The sequence below is a fragment of the Capsicum annuum genome, chromosome 8 (assembly GCF_002878395.1).
Source record: "Capsicum annuum cultivar UCD-10X-F1 chromosome 8, UCD10Xv1.1, whole genome shotgun sequence".
Classification (NCBI taxonomy): Eukaryota; Viridiplantae; Streptophyta; class Magnoliopsida; order Solanales; family Solanaceae; genus Capsicum; species Capsicum annuum.
In genome coordinates, this window is record NC_061118.1 from 160,913,780 (window position 1) to 160,925,812 (window position 12,033).

The following is a 12,033-nucleotide window of genomic DNA, read 5'->3' on the forward strand; positions in this document are numbered from 1 at the left end:
AATTGCCTCTACAAAAATTTAACATTACTAAATTATTATCATTAATTAATCGCCACTAACGATTACTAAATGCCTCAACTGCAAACATGTGAAAAATGACGAAGGCAGTTTGTTTAGGTTACCCCTTGGAAGTTGAAGAACAAGATGTTGAATGCCACTCTCCTTTTGAGAGGAAATATATCAAGAAGTCAATCTTAGGGAAGTCGACAGGATCAACGATGGAGAGAACGAACTTAGGAATTGGTCCTGCATGAAGGGTCAAAATAAAGATGATAGACAACGTCAGTAAATATAACAGTGGGCGGATATTAAGTCATTGTATCCTAGACTGTTTGATCAAGCTTCAGCTGTGGAAGTCTGCATCTCGTAAAGGCAAACACAAAAGTATTGTCATCGATTACATTCTCAGGAAGATTGCTAAGTACATCAAGAAGTAAACTTTGCTTTTCTCCTTTAGGAATCATCGTAAAATCTGCAGCAAATGAACAAGAATACCCCAAGGTAAGGAATATCCGAACTATATAGACAGAGCTACTTACATTGTTAAATTAACATGACGCGGCTGTAAGAATAAAAGGAGGGGTGCACTGTAGTTGAAGTCACAAATTAAATCCATTTAACATTCATGACAAGCATTATGTGCCGCAAGATTCCCATAAATACTTCATGAGAAGTCCGTAATATTCAAACTGTAAAACGAACTAAACAGAAACAAGGAGCACATCATCTTTTTCTGCTAAAAAACTTATCAACGAAAACCAACAGCCACAAGATAAGGAGAAAAATGTGCAATGTTTGACTGGATGAGACATCAAACTAGTATAGATTTTCTACCTTTGTATTTTTTGTGCTAATAGCTTCAACACTGAAAATTGCATAGCCTAATTAAGTGTAGTAGCCTTATTCACACAATGTGCATTATATTGATGTCACAATTGCTATGTGTTTAAATCAACTAAACCACAACGAGCACTGGCATACCTAACATTCCTAGCTCATTTCACCATAATTATATATAGAACCTATGGCTTCACAAACATCAATTACATAACATGTTCAGTCGAGCGGGCAACCCAACTTATATGGGATAGTTTGACATTTAGAAATTTTCAAAACTTATTTTGGCATTTAGACACAAGTCTTGGAGTGTTTAGACATATTTATGTCGTCATCCATTCTTACATACAAACCTACCACACAAGTTTTAAACTTTACACTTTAGTCCCCCACCTCATCCATGTAATACTTAATATTTCCCACCTTTTTTTTTATATTTCCATCATTTTTTAATATTTCCTATTTTAATTTAGAAAATTGTCCAAGAAGCCACCAATAGGAGCTCCATTTTTCACCAATAATTTTCGATTCCGACCACTTTTCCGGCGAAAAATTGTTCATCACAACTGAAAATCTCCATTCTTCATCATTGTCTCCATTGTTGTTCCATCCTTTTAGAAAAAAATGCAAAAACAAAATTTTCACCATTTCTACTAGCTCGAAAAGCTTTCCAAATTCGCTCAATACCTCGTCATTAGATATATTTCAGTAGTTTAGAAGTCCTACACATATATTTTTCCATCCCAGAGAAAGGAGGACAATGATTATATCGAAAATCAGTCGATTCACGTCTTTGTACGGACGTATTCATACCAGTTATCGACCATGTATAGACCTAAAACTTGATCTATTATCGTTTTGTGTGGTCTATTACGGCAGTAGCTGAGGTAGTTGTCGTGGGTGGTAATTATATGGGTGCGCGGGAGGAGGGTACCAACTTTTAGAGGTGGAAATCATCTACAAAGGAGACAGTGACCATCCCGCTACATCGCAATAGATCGTACGACGACATGGTTCAAAGCGTCATTGAGAGCGTAGAATTAGAATGCGAGCCAAAGAACAATGTGATTAGCTATTTAATGAATGGGCGGGGTAAAATACATCCCACGTTCATAAATAATGATCGGCATGTGTCGTTATACATGTTGGATGTCGTTGTCGATGGCTCTAGGCCATTATTGAGGATAAATATCGTTCCCAGGTCTTCAACAATCCTACCACTATAGCCGACAATCGACGAACATGATTCATTTGAAGATGAGAGTTTGGATGCTCATCCAATGGATTCGGAAGATGATTCAATAGAATTAGAAGATTCAATTTTCTCTGAAGAAAGGGAGAAGAGTGCAAATTGGGAGTACAAACCAACTACACCTTCTCCAACGGAACTAATTTTCAGGTAAACCAAATATTTAGCAGTAAAAAGGAGTTGAAATTGTTGCTGGATGTAGCAGCTGTGAGAAATTCTTTTGATTATGCTACGTTGAAGAGCTACAGCAAATTCCTCAAGGTGAAATGTGTTTGTCCTAGCTATGGGTGGATGTTGCAGGCGAAGAAGTATGAATGCACGGATAGATTCACCATCTACAAATACGTCAGCGATCACAATTGCGGCGTCGAATACGCCACCCGTTGCCATAGGAAAATCTTGACTAAAGTCATTTCATTATTGTGTGTGAACATGTATCGCGAAGAAAAGGGTCCGGAAACTATCAAGATTCGGAGGATCATTTTCAAGAACTTGAAAAGTAAATCAAACTATTGGAAATATTGGCTGAGGGTGTGATTGCCAAGGAAATGGTTCGAGGGACAGCGGAGCATGGGTATTCCTATCTGCTCGGTTTTTCGTACATGATCGACGCTCTTAATGTTGGCACTACCTATTCCATCATGGTGAACAAGGTTGATTGTAGGTTTATGTACCACTTTTTATCATTAGGTCCTTGTATTAGAGGATTCGCCCACATGAGGAAGGTTATTGCGGTCGACGACACTCATTTATACGGCAAGTATGAGGGCATGCTGCTAAGCGCGGTTGCATAGGTTACAGAGAACCATATTTATCCTATTACCTTTTGCGTCGTTGACAAGGAGAATGATGCATCTTGGACGTTCTTCTTTGAGAAGCTGAAGTCTATTGTGGTCGATGGATCAGATTTGTGCTTTATCTCAGATAGGAACAAGAGCATCGCTAACGGCATCGCGAAGGCGTACAACCATGCTCATCACGGGTACTGCATGAGGCACCTAGGTAAAAATCTCTGGGTAAATCACCACTGCGGAGAACACCTCTATCTATTCTATAATGCGGCAAAGGCATATTCTCCCGAGAAATTTAGCGACCATTTTGTGGAATTCAAGAACTACTGTCCCGAGGCAGCCTTTTTTCTCAAGCATGAGCTTGGTTTTGAGAAATGGAGCAGGGCATATTTCCCCGCCGACAGGTTTGACGTGATGACCACAACTATTGCCGAGTCGGTGAATGCTATGTTGATTGATGAAAGGGAGTACCCCGTGGCATCTATATTTAATTCGATTGCCAAGAGGTTTGGTAAAATATTCAGGGAGAGGCGTGCCTATGTCCTCAAATGTAAGAATAACAAATTTGTTCCTGCCGCTGAAAAGATCTTAAGAGACAATATGAGCAAGGGCGACTCCTTCTATGTGGAGAACATAAGCGGGGACGAAAGGCGATACACTGTGTTTAGAAGTGGCTATACAGCCAAAGTCGACCTACTGGAAAGGTCGTGTTCTTGCAGGAAGTTTGACCTGGTCAAAATACCATACGATCACGCGATGGCCGTTTTGTGATAAAAGCACGGTGAAGATTATGGTTTGAGATTCTATGATTGCTCTTCACCCCTGTATAAAGTGGAAGAGTACCTCCTTATGTATTCGGAATCAATTAATGTTGTCCCTTTAGAGTCCTAATGGTGCGTGCCACAAGAATTGCTAGACGTCAACATTATTCCACCTCTCGTGGTCACCAAACTCGGAAGGAAAAAAAATGTGTTAAGGGCATGGGCGAGACTTTCAAGTCAAAGAGGAGGAACAAGTGTTCACTATGCAAGAGACCGAGCATAAGAGAACCACTTGTAACAACAACAAATCGTAGTTAGTCTTGTATGAATTTGTATTTTTGTAAGTCTTAGCAGTGTATGTATATTTACAACCCTTCAGTTGTCTGATTAATGCCAGATCTATCGACTGCACTCTGTGTCTATTATCAATTTTTTAAAGTATTGCATATATTGTGTGTCCGATCTATTTCTTTTATTCTTTATTTAACACATGGTTTATTATCGATCCCATATAAGGTCTATTAAAAACCCTAAATATTCAAAGGGATAGATGAACAATTGAGCATTTATTACACATCAAAAAAGTTGTTGCACGTCCAATCATACATTGCATCGATTGGGTATACGCTACCTCTCCTCCATTTCCACCATTCATACCTCTACCAACCAATGGGCAGGAAGACCAAAGGGTTCTATTTTGGTCTATATAAACACCCATCTACTGCACCTAAAATTCATCTTCATCAACTTAAAATCAGATTTAATCGACAAGATGCCAGGCATTCCTTTGAGACCAAGAAGGAGGATCCTCCATAACTACGACTTGCTCCTCCTCCGCAACGACCTCAACCGGTTGTTCTATGGGCTGGGACAGGATAGAGAGCACCTCCCGCAAACTTCGACGGATTGCCCATTATTTATGAGTGATTGTGGAGCGGCTCAATATGGAGCGAGAGGAGATGATCACCCCCCACCATCCCCTTAGATTTAAGTTTTTTTATTTCAATTTTATTTTGTTGTTTTAAGTTTATTGCAAGCAGAAGCTTTCATGGTTAGGAATGTTAGAGGAAAGCTTCTTCATGTTGCTTTATTTTTGCTGTAAATATGGTTCTGCACCATCATTGCAATGAATTATTAATGAAATATGTTTGTTTGCCTACATTCGTGTATATTTTAATTTTGCAATTTTGTTCTGGTTTAATTTTTTTGCAATTTCTAATGTTAGAAGATGAATCAAACGGTTGTGAGATGTGAAATTAATTCTTGTTTAATTCTTGTTTCTGGTTTAATTCTTGTTTCCTGCATTTTTCGCCATTGTAATTTTATAATTTTTTTCTTTTTAAAATTTTTGCATGAGATCAAGGGAGAAAATGAACGGGACAATTGCCAGACGTTAAATTAATTCATATACGCCAATGGAAAACTAATATGGTCTATCCGCGAATATGTTGATTTATACAAAATTAAATAAAAAGTTGATGGGGTTTATTTGATACTGATCTCAATGTCTATGCTCGAACAAATAAATAATTGATGTGTTAAACAATACCGGTCCATCGATTGTGTTCAGTAAACTTCATAAACTGTAAGCCTTGTCAAGAATATGCCGTATTGGTTTATTGCCCTTATTAGCATATTTAAAATAAATAATTAATCAACAAAATAATAAATAATTAGATTTTGTGCAACTAAAGGAGCTTGAACAAGTCATGTGATAGTATGAGAATCCAGGTAAATTGGATAAGGTGATCAATGATATGTGAGGATGGGTAGTGGATGAACAAATGAATTCCTCACAACATACTTGTGCTTTGGTAAACATTGCCCTAAGGATGTTGGTTGTTCAACCACAACTTATCACCTCACATCTTGTTTCACCACTTTCAATTTATGTGGACTCTCATATGATCACATAACTTGTTTAGGCTCATTCGATTGCATAAAATTCAATTACTTATTATTTTATTAATTAAATAGTCTTTTTCAAAATATGTGCTAGTCATGATCTATAAATATGTGTCATAGTCTAGTGCATGTATTAATAAAGTTGTACAAAATTTATGCTAGACTATGCTTAGTTTTGTACTCGACCTGATATAGTCTGGCATAGACTCTTAATTACTTCCACAAATAAATAACTAGACTATGATATTTATTCATAGGCCATAACTAGCAATATTTTGAGAAGGATTAATTAATTAATAGAATAATCAATAATTGAATTTTATGCAATCGAATGAGCCTAAACAAATCATGTGATCATATGAGAGTCCACATAAATTGAAAGTGGTGATCAAAGACGTGAGGTGATGAGTTATGGTTAAACAAATGAATTCTCCACAACATATTTGTGCTTTGGGTAAACATTGCCCCATGCATGTTTGTTGTTCATCCACTACCCATCCTCACACATCATTGATCACCTTATCCAATTTACATGGACTCTCATACGATCACATGACTTGTTCAAGCTCTTTTAATTGCATAAAATCTAATTGTTTATTATTTTATTAATTAAAAAATCCTTCTCAAAATATGTGCTAGTTATGGTCTATGAATATGTAGCACAGTCTAGTGCGGTTATTAAGGAATTAGCTCCTTGTATATGCGAGATTGTCTATCTATTTGGTGAGGCATGTACCAAAAGTCTGAGAAGGCATCAATTATAAATAAGGTCTATGAAACAAGACCAACAGTAAAAAAAATGAAAATGTCAGATTTTTACAACGGTCATAAAGTACACGTCAAATCAACACCCAACAGTAATATCTCACTTTTTTCTATAAAAGGAAGGCTATTTTTGTGTTAACACTCTCATTTTTTTTTCGTCTTTAATTTTTGTTAACAACTACAATGTCTCAAGCATCCCAAAAATCAAATGCAAAAGTGTCCTACAGATGTCATTGTGGCAATCCAGCTATTTTTAGAACGTCACGCACCGATTGGAATCCAGGTCGAAAATTCTTTAGCTGTGCGGTTGGAAAGAATAATGGTGGAGGCTCTTTTTTTAAGTGGCTTAACGAAGACTCACCGACGAGCAGCCCATCGACATCAAATTTTTAAGGCGCTTCCAAGTTTCATATACTCCAAAGGCTTCAGAAATTCAAAGAAAATAGAGATCTACTCTTGACTTTGTTAAAAGAAGTCGAAGAGCAAAGGGATTACTTGAAAGGATCGCTAAAAGAAGTCGAAATGGAGAGGGATCAAGTAAAGCAAATGCTGATTTTGGCCGAGGAAAAAGAGAAAGGCCTAAAAAATTTATTGTATGGTTTGTTAGTGTTGTTGGCTTTCTGGAAAGGTGTAATAGAGATATAGGAAACTGAATAAATAGATGTAAGGTTTCTTAAATCAATCCTAGGTGTAATATATAATTAATAGAGAATTATGTCTGTGTCTTTTGTCATCGACCTCCATAAACCATGATAGTTACGGTAAGTAAATATATGAATTACTCAATTGATAGAATGTTAAGTCTATAAATTATAGAGAACAACTTCTATTATATTTCCAATAAACCACTATAAATTAGGAAAATAGCTGAATTGGTAACGCAATGCAGCTAGCTGTTTAATCTAACGAGACAATGGAATAACTGAACATTATTTCATCAGTAAACGCCATCATTGACATGTTAAATATATGTAATTCAATTATCCATAAAGAACAAATCACTACAAAAAGAAATCATTAAAAAAATTATTTGTTCCAAATCCATAAAACTACTTATTTTCTTGATTGATTTCCGAAACAATGCCCATCACATCCACTTCTTTTTCTTCGTGTTTTTTCTCCTCTTCTTCAACTTCTTTCTTCTCATTTTCCTTCTCTTCTTATTCTGATGATTTATTCTCTTCTTCAATATTTTCAACCTCCTGTTCGACCACTAATTCTTCTTCAACTCCCTTCTTATTTTTTTCTTCTTATGGTTTCTTTTCACCATCTTCTTTTGTTTTCTTCTTTTGCATCTTCTTTATCTGTTGTATTCTCCTCTTTCGTTTCTTCTTATTTCTTCTCTTCTTTACCTTTTTATCTACTGCAGTCATGTCAGTCACTGTGACTGCAAGTTCTTCAAGGTTTACTTGATGTTGGCTACGATGGGGACTGTCGAGATGCACTGTATTGTTTTGAAAGGATTGCAAAACATATGCAAAAAAATTAAATTAGAAGAGAAAAAAGTAAATTAATTTACCATCTTCTTGTTGCTTCTTCTTATTCTTCTCAATTCTCCTCAGCCTCTTATCTCTAACAAAAGAAGTAATATCTAGTAGACTTTTCTCAAGCAAAGCAGCGCGCTCTAGCAAGTCATCGTCATTAGAAGCGTCTGGTGAAGGTTTGAGTCCACTTGAACCAGCATGATCACAAACGCGTGGTGGACTTGGAACATAATAGTGGCCACCCAAATCTTCGTCTTCGTCCGTGACCTCCGCTGATGAAGTCAGGATAGTCACACCTTTTAGCTGTGCCTTCAACGCATCGATGGACGTATCCTTAACTTCGTTCGTGTATGGCATAAAATTTTTCATGTATCTCTGATAACACACAACTTACACGTCAATTTAGTATAAGGCGGTCGTCGTTAATATATTTACCCAACTTTGGAGTCGAGGTCGAATCCATGAGGAACAATTTGAGTGACGATTAAACTAATTTGAAATTATATGTATAAGTTGAATTTAAACAAATGATACGAAAAGATAAAATGGGGGGGTTTTGAGGATAAAACAAATGTTAAAGTTTTAACTTGCTTCATAGCTCAAAACTAAAATTTCAATAGTTCAAATTAGTGATAGAGAGGAACTAGGGTTGTGATCACTATGATTATTAATCCCAATTAATTAATAACTGTAGTATTGGGTTCTCATGACTTATGGGAAACACCAAATTATCAGTTTCAACAGTCCATCTAAGTGTTTCTCAACCTTCTTAGATGTTGAACTCCCTTATTCTCTCGAACTTAGGAAATCATTCTATTCATACTGATTTTATCTCAAGTTGATTAATCTTGTTACAGCATTAATCATTAGATAAGAACTTAACCTTCCTAAATCCTCATTGATAATTTGCTACCTTTAGTTTATTTCTCAGTTTGAGCAAATCAACATAAGGCGGTATCTATTGTTTGCAACCAATAAATAACAATCATAACAAAGGAATTATCCAGATGTCCCCGCAATCACTCAAACCCTTACCAACTATTAAATCCATGGAGGAATAAACATAGATCCCACAACCCTAGTTGTGGGTTTTAGTACCACATGACAAAGAAAGAGATAGCAACAATTATATTCATCATTCAAAATAATTAAACTTACAAAAGATGAAGTCTGAAGTTGATTCTCTTCCAAGTTCAAGAGAAAATTCCCACAACCAAATCAAAGAGTTGAAAATTGAATTCTAAGTTAAGAGCCCCCAAAGAGAGGTGAACTCCTTTGGAATAACTTCCAGCCGTTTCAAAATTCCCATGAAAACCCTAGAACTTGTCCTTAAATACGTCATCCTAATTATGAAAACAAAATCATAGATCACAGTATTTTCTCGGACAGGCGACGACGTGTGTGATGGCTTATCAGGAGTCTGACGACTTATCAGGAATGTCTTCAGTTCCTCTTCACTTTTGACAATCTCTACCTTAGGTTGACGATGAGACGTGACGCTTATCAGACATGTGACAACTTATCAGAATTATCGTCGCTTCTTCACTTCAAATCCCATTCCCTGCCTAATCCTAACGATGAGCCTGATGGCTTATCACACTTCTGACGGCCTATCACAGATATCATCACGAATTCCAACTGAAGCTCATTCTCTGTCTAAGGCTGACAACAACTCTGATAGCCTATCACAAGGCTGACGACTTATCAAACAAGTCGTCAGATATACTTCCCTCTCTACTTGCTCAGAAATCAAATCTTTTACTTTCATTATTGCTGGTTCTCTTGCATCTTGACTTTTACTGCAATATCAAAGAGAAAACAATCAAAAGTGACAAAAGTTGCTTAGGACTTTGCAATTATTCTCAGTTAAAAGACTAAAATGTGTTAGCATCTGCTCACACATCAATCTCTGCTCCATCTCATGAACAGTAGGGGTAAGGTACGGGTGCACAATCTACAAAAAAAATAAAAATAAATTACACGACATTCGCTAATATAGTAGTATTAGTATCATATCATAATAAGTATAATTTTACCTTTGTGTTGTTTTCTTTGTTCTTAAATGGGTCGCCTTCCATTATGTTATCGCACTTCGACGTGTGCCATCGAAGAAGATGGTGAATTGGCAGGGGAGAATCCAACGACTTGTCAGCGTACCTTCTCAGATGAGGAAAGACATCATATATCCAAACCTACAATCAATTGAAGCACAAGTAAGTCTATAGTGTCTATGTATTATTGCATAAATATGTAGGAGTCTATAATAAATCAATAGGATGGTATATTATAAGTACTAGAAATGCTCAGGGAAAGCCAAATAACGTGTACGATGCATTATTCCTCTTGACAAAAGCTTTTTTCTGCTTGGTTAGATAAGTCTTGTTTTTCAGATAGTTCAAGGTCAGCTCAAAGGACTCTTTTTCTCATGGATACTCCCTGAAGAATTCTAAATCATTTGCCATATTGATGTGGTCCGAATCCACCTTTTTTGATGGGTCCTTTGCCAGCAGCATTGCGTGCACAAACCAAACCAAAGCACACTTCAACTTTTGTAGATTATTCAGCCTATTACCTTTTATCAGGTTAATCAACTTTGCAGCAGTAATGCTCTTGTTCTTCGTCACCTTAAAATGAAATCTTTCTCCATTTTGGAGGACTTTGTTTATTTTCAGTTCATGGGGATATGCTGAACAATTCAACTCCGTAATCAATGTAACTTCCTTTAAGCCGAAACAAGCTGGATTACCGTTTACATAAAATCAAATTTCATGCAATTTTTTTATACGTCACAGCAACATATAAAGAACCATCTGTCCATTAAACTTAAAATGTTCCGGCATATACCTCAAGTGTCCGAAACATGTCTTCTTAAAATCACAATACAATTTTTGTTCAACAAGAACCCGTCTAAACTCTCAATACACGGTCATTCTTGCTCTCACAGAAATCTTTGCAGGAAGAAAGCCAAGATCATCTATCCAGGTTGTTAGGTCGTACAACTCAACGGAGATATCTCTCGCACAAATTGACAAGGATAGGTGATCCTCCTCCCCGTCTTTGCAATCTCTTCTATCCTCACCGTCCCCGCTATCACTTTTACTTTCTTCTTTGCTTTCCCCCTCACTTTTACCTTCTCTATCCTCAGCATCCTCACTCTCCTGTGCACTACTTTCATTATATTCGAAAATATCGGCAAGAATTTTTTATTCAGTTTTCGATTCTAATTCATCGACTACGGGTTTTTTTCTCTTGGAAGTTTTCAAAACTTCTTTGAATTTTTGTTTTCTACTGGTAGAAGCAGTGGAAGCAGGCCTTTTAACTGCTCTATGAACTCTTCTCATCATTTATGATCTATAGAAATAAATGAATCTGTAGTGGTCGATTTATCTATCATTGGTCTATTAATAAAAAATGAACTAATACAGCAAAAACAAATCTGCAGTGGTCGATCTATCAGCCACTTGTCTATTAAGAAAAACGGGAAAACTCCTGGCATCAAACATGCAAATCAATTTTCAACTTCACCAGATATTGGCAGTGCAATTCACAACAACAAGAACATCATTAAAATGGGTCCAATTCAGTACAAAAAATTAAAAATCAAACGCAATATAACTACAAAAATTGAAAAAAAAATCTAATCATTATCCAAAGCAAAATCCGATTAAACATGCGAAATCGACAATGTTAACTAAAAACACTCAAATTTTGACTAATTCAATGAAGAACAGTGCAATTTTTGTCAAAATCGAAGAACCCCAACACAAAGCGTCATCAAAAAAAATTACTAAAATGGATCTAAAACTGATTGGGAAAGAAAATTATACTTACCTAGGCAAGAGAAATTGAAAATTTTCACCTGAGGAAGCAAGAATCAACCGAATTATTTTGTTCGAAAAAATAGGAACCAAAATCGGGAGAAGTAAGGTTTTGAGGAGAGAGAAATGTGTATTTGAAAATATTAAATGATTTTAATAAATATTTTGAAAATGAAAAAATATAAAAAGGGACCATGTTGTAGTTTTAAAAAAGTTGTATTTTTCCCCAAGTTTTAAAAATGTTAAAGAAACTCATGACCCCACAACCTAGCCCACTTTTTACCTTTTTCAAGACCTAACACTAAAAAATAAATCAAAAAAAAAAAAATTGGTGTCTTTGGCTCAAAATAAGTTTTGAAAGTGGGTAGGAATCAAAATTGTCTCAACTTATATGATCATCTACTCACCAATCTTGATGTATTT

At 36.0% G+C, this 12,033-nt stretch overlaps 1 protein-coding gene across 1 annotated transcript; it reads left to right on the forward strand.

The window, feature by feature from the left end:
• Nucleotides 1–2,634: 2,634 nt before the first annotated feature.
• On the forward strand, nt 2,635–3,648 carry LOC107879422. Its single transcript, XM_047395622.1, has 2 exons — nt 2,635–2,739; nt 2,881–3,648. Exons 1-2 carry the CDS (start codon nt 2,635–2,637, stop codon nt 3,646–3,648), a joined length of 873 nt encoding a protein of 290 aa, XP_047251578.1.
• Nucleotides 3,649–12,033: the final 8,385 nt, after the last annotated feature.

Coding starts and splice junctions, on each gene's coding strand:
- LOC107879422 (XM_047395622.1), top strand. CDS start 2,635: ATGGTTCGAGGGACAGCGGAGCATGGGTATTCCTATCTGCTCGGTTTT. Junction 2,740..2,880: donor ATTCCATCATGGTGAACAAG/GTTGATTGTAGG, acceptor GCGGTTGCATAG/GTTACAGAGAACCATATTTA.